General features: G+C 44.8%; 1 protein-coding gene across 2 annotated transcripts in view; it reads right to left on the reverse strand.

Annotated features, from left to right (window-relative positions):
- Positions 1-982: 982 nt before the first annotated feature.
- The window catches only part of prkar1b (protein kinase, cAMP-dependent, regulatory, type I, beta), a 194,405-nt gene continuing 192,575 nt past the window's right edge, over positions 983-2,812 (reverse strand). For both annotated transcript variants that reach the window (XM_031814385.1, XM_031814386.1), the window contains one exon: positions 983-2,553. In XM_031814385.1, coding sequence (XP_031670245.1) covers positions 2,381-2,553 — 173 coding nt within the window. In that variant the 3' untranslated portion in view covers positions 983-2,380. The remainder of the gene's footprint in view (positions 2,554-2,812) is intronic.

Raw genomic sequence — 2,812 nt, forward strand, 5'->3', positions numbered from 1 at the left:
TGCAAGCATGCGTTTGTGTGTATGAATGTGTGTGTCTATCAACGTGTCTGTGTGCACACTCACATACATGCAGGTGGTTGTGTGTGAGGGGGGCTAAACGGTGTTGGTTCAGTGCAGGCCACATTCCTCAGTTGATTTAGCAGGCTTTAAGATGGGGAGGAATGTGTCAAGGCTTCAGCTTTACTCCACACAGCAGAGTGGAAACTAGCTGTGAGGAATCCTGATGTCCCGCTATACACTGACGGATGACCGACACCTAGCTTAGAGAGTGGAGGAGAGAGAGGAAGGGTAGGTGGGTAGGAGAATGAGGGGAAGAGGTGGAGGAGAGAGAGGAAGGGTAGGTGGGTAGGTGAATGAGGGGAAGAGGTGGAGGAGAGAGAGGAAGGGTAGGTGGGTAGGAGAATGAGGGGAAGAGGTGGAGGAGATAGAGGAAGGGTAGGTGGGTAGGTGAATGAGGGGAAGAGGTGGAGGAGAGAGAGGAAGGGTAGGTGGTAGATGAATGAGGGGAAGAGGTGGAGGAGTGGGAGGGGGTAAGAGAGGGAGAAAGAGAAAGAGGGATGGAGAGAGCGGAGGAGAGAGAGGAAGGGTAGGTGGGTAGGAGAACGAGGGGAAGAGGTGGAGGAGTGGGAGAAAGAAAAAGAGGGATGGAGAGAGACACCAGTAGAGAACAAACAATTAATGGAAGAGCGACAGAAAAACTATTTCCAGTAAAACCTAGAACCAGTAAAACCAAGAACCAGTGAAACCAAGAACCAGTGAAACCAAGAACCAGTGAAACCAAGAACCAGTGAAACCTAGAACCAGTGAAACCTAGAACCAGTGAAACCTAGAACCAGTGAAACCTAGAACCAGTGAAACCTAGAACCAGTGAAACCAGTGGGACTAAAAACAACAAGATGTAAAACATACAGTCTGTAAAGTGTTTCTAGCTTGAGTGAAACAGCACAGTTAAATATATGGCAAACACAAAGAAAGAAACCAGTGGAGTTCAGAAGCTTGTATTTATTTGCTGAAAAGGATGGAATAATATGATGAGAACCAATGAGAGTGTGGAATACAGAAAGATGCTGTTCTATAGGTCAGCTCCATTGGACATCATCTGCCATTGGTCAATTATTGTGCAACTTTGAATCGAGATAGAGATCACAATCTCCAATGACTTAGAAAGAGAGTAACATAACTTTGTCTATTTCTCTGGTTTAAACATTTATAATAACATTTAAATCAACATCATCAAAACAATTTAAACAAACTGCTGTATTCACCAAAAGCTAAGAACTGTAAAGTGATGGAAAATGATCTCACCAATCAATTTAACACAGACCAAAATCAGCTGAAAAAGCATCCAGTGTAAGACATTTGTATTATGAATTTATAGTCCTGAGAGAGTGTGTGTGTGTGTGTGAGTGTGTGTATGTGTGTGTGTATATCCACCTGTATGAGTGTATGTCAGAACGTGTGTGTTTGTGTATGTGTGTGTACATGTGCATGTGTGTGTCTGTTAGTGTGTGACCGTGTCTGTGTGTTATGTGTTTGAGAGAGTGTGTGTGTGTGTGTTAATCTAACAAACACTATTGCGCCTTTGGAACAATTTACAGATTCAGATTCAGATAAAACATCAGAATGGAGGTATCTTTACAAAATAAAAGCCACACTCCTTCACATGGCACATTTGCAGCATCCATCAATAAAACCCCTATTGAAAATATAACTTCTAACAAACACCCCATCGTCATTCGTACCAGCAACACAAGCACAGTTAAAAAGCATTGAGATCAATGAAACAGACAAGAATTAAAGTTGTTTTTACGTCTACCTCTAGTTTTTAGGTAACAAAGGCCTGTGTCATCAGGTAGTGGGTTGATTTGACGTAGAAATGGCAACCACGGACCAACGACCAGGACCCTAAAGCGAAAAGGCAAAAAACTACAACCAGCGCGCAAAGACACCCAACTTCCTCCATCGCTGTACGTAAACATGACATCACTTCCTGAATTCATGACTTCCCTTCCTGAATTGCCCCACCACTCCCCTGTTATAGTTTACCACATAAAATACATACAAGTGCAATCTACCTCCATTCATTGCATTCTCCAAGCATGTATCATATTCAGTAAACATATATGACCCCTGTAACATATGAGCCATTTAAAGTACATCCACACTGTCTGTCCGTCCTCGCCACATTCATCCCACATGTTTCATTGTTCATTTAAATAAAGCTACAGAGACAGTACAGGTCAAAGTGAAGGAGAAGAAGAAGATCAGAATTAGAAGAACAACGCCAAATGAAAAAAAGGCAGGAAGAAGCCCTGTCACCGGAACCCCCCTTCCCCACCCATCCGCACCTTTCCCTCCCCATTTGGCCCCCGGTGGCCCCTCACACGGTGAGAGAGATGAAGCTGTTGTATCTCTGGATGTTCCTCTTTAGGATCTCCGAGCAGGGCCCCAGGACCCGTTCGAAGCGGGGCCGGTCCAGCTTCACACACTTCAGGGGTCCCCGGGCCACCACTGTGGCCGCCCGCGGCCTGTTCAGCAGCAGGGCGATCTCACCTGGAGGACAAGGTGGAGTCAGAGGTCAGGGGTCATTCTGTTGACTTTCATGAGGGTCATTACTTATGATGATGATGACATATAATGTTGGGGTCCCTATAAGGTTGTGTCCTTTCAGGTCCTTGTGTTTTATTCAGTTGTGTGTGTTGAACAGGTTCCTAACAGTTTCTGGTGTGTGTTGAACAGGTTCCTAACAGTTCCTGGTGTGTGTTGAACAGGGTCCGTAATGTAGCATTCGCCTAAGAATGTGTGTGTAACG

The sequence above is a fragment of the Oncorhynchus kisutch genome, unplaced genomic scaffold, assembly GCF_002021735.2.
Source record: "Oncorhynchus kisutch isolate 150728-3 unplaced genomic scaffold, Okis_V2 Okis06b-Okis10b_hom, whole genome shotgun sequence".
Taxonomy (NCBI): Eukaryota; Metazoa; Chordata; class Actinopteri; order Salmoniformes; family Salmonidae; genus Oncorhynchus; species Oncorhynchus kisutch.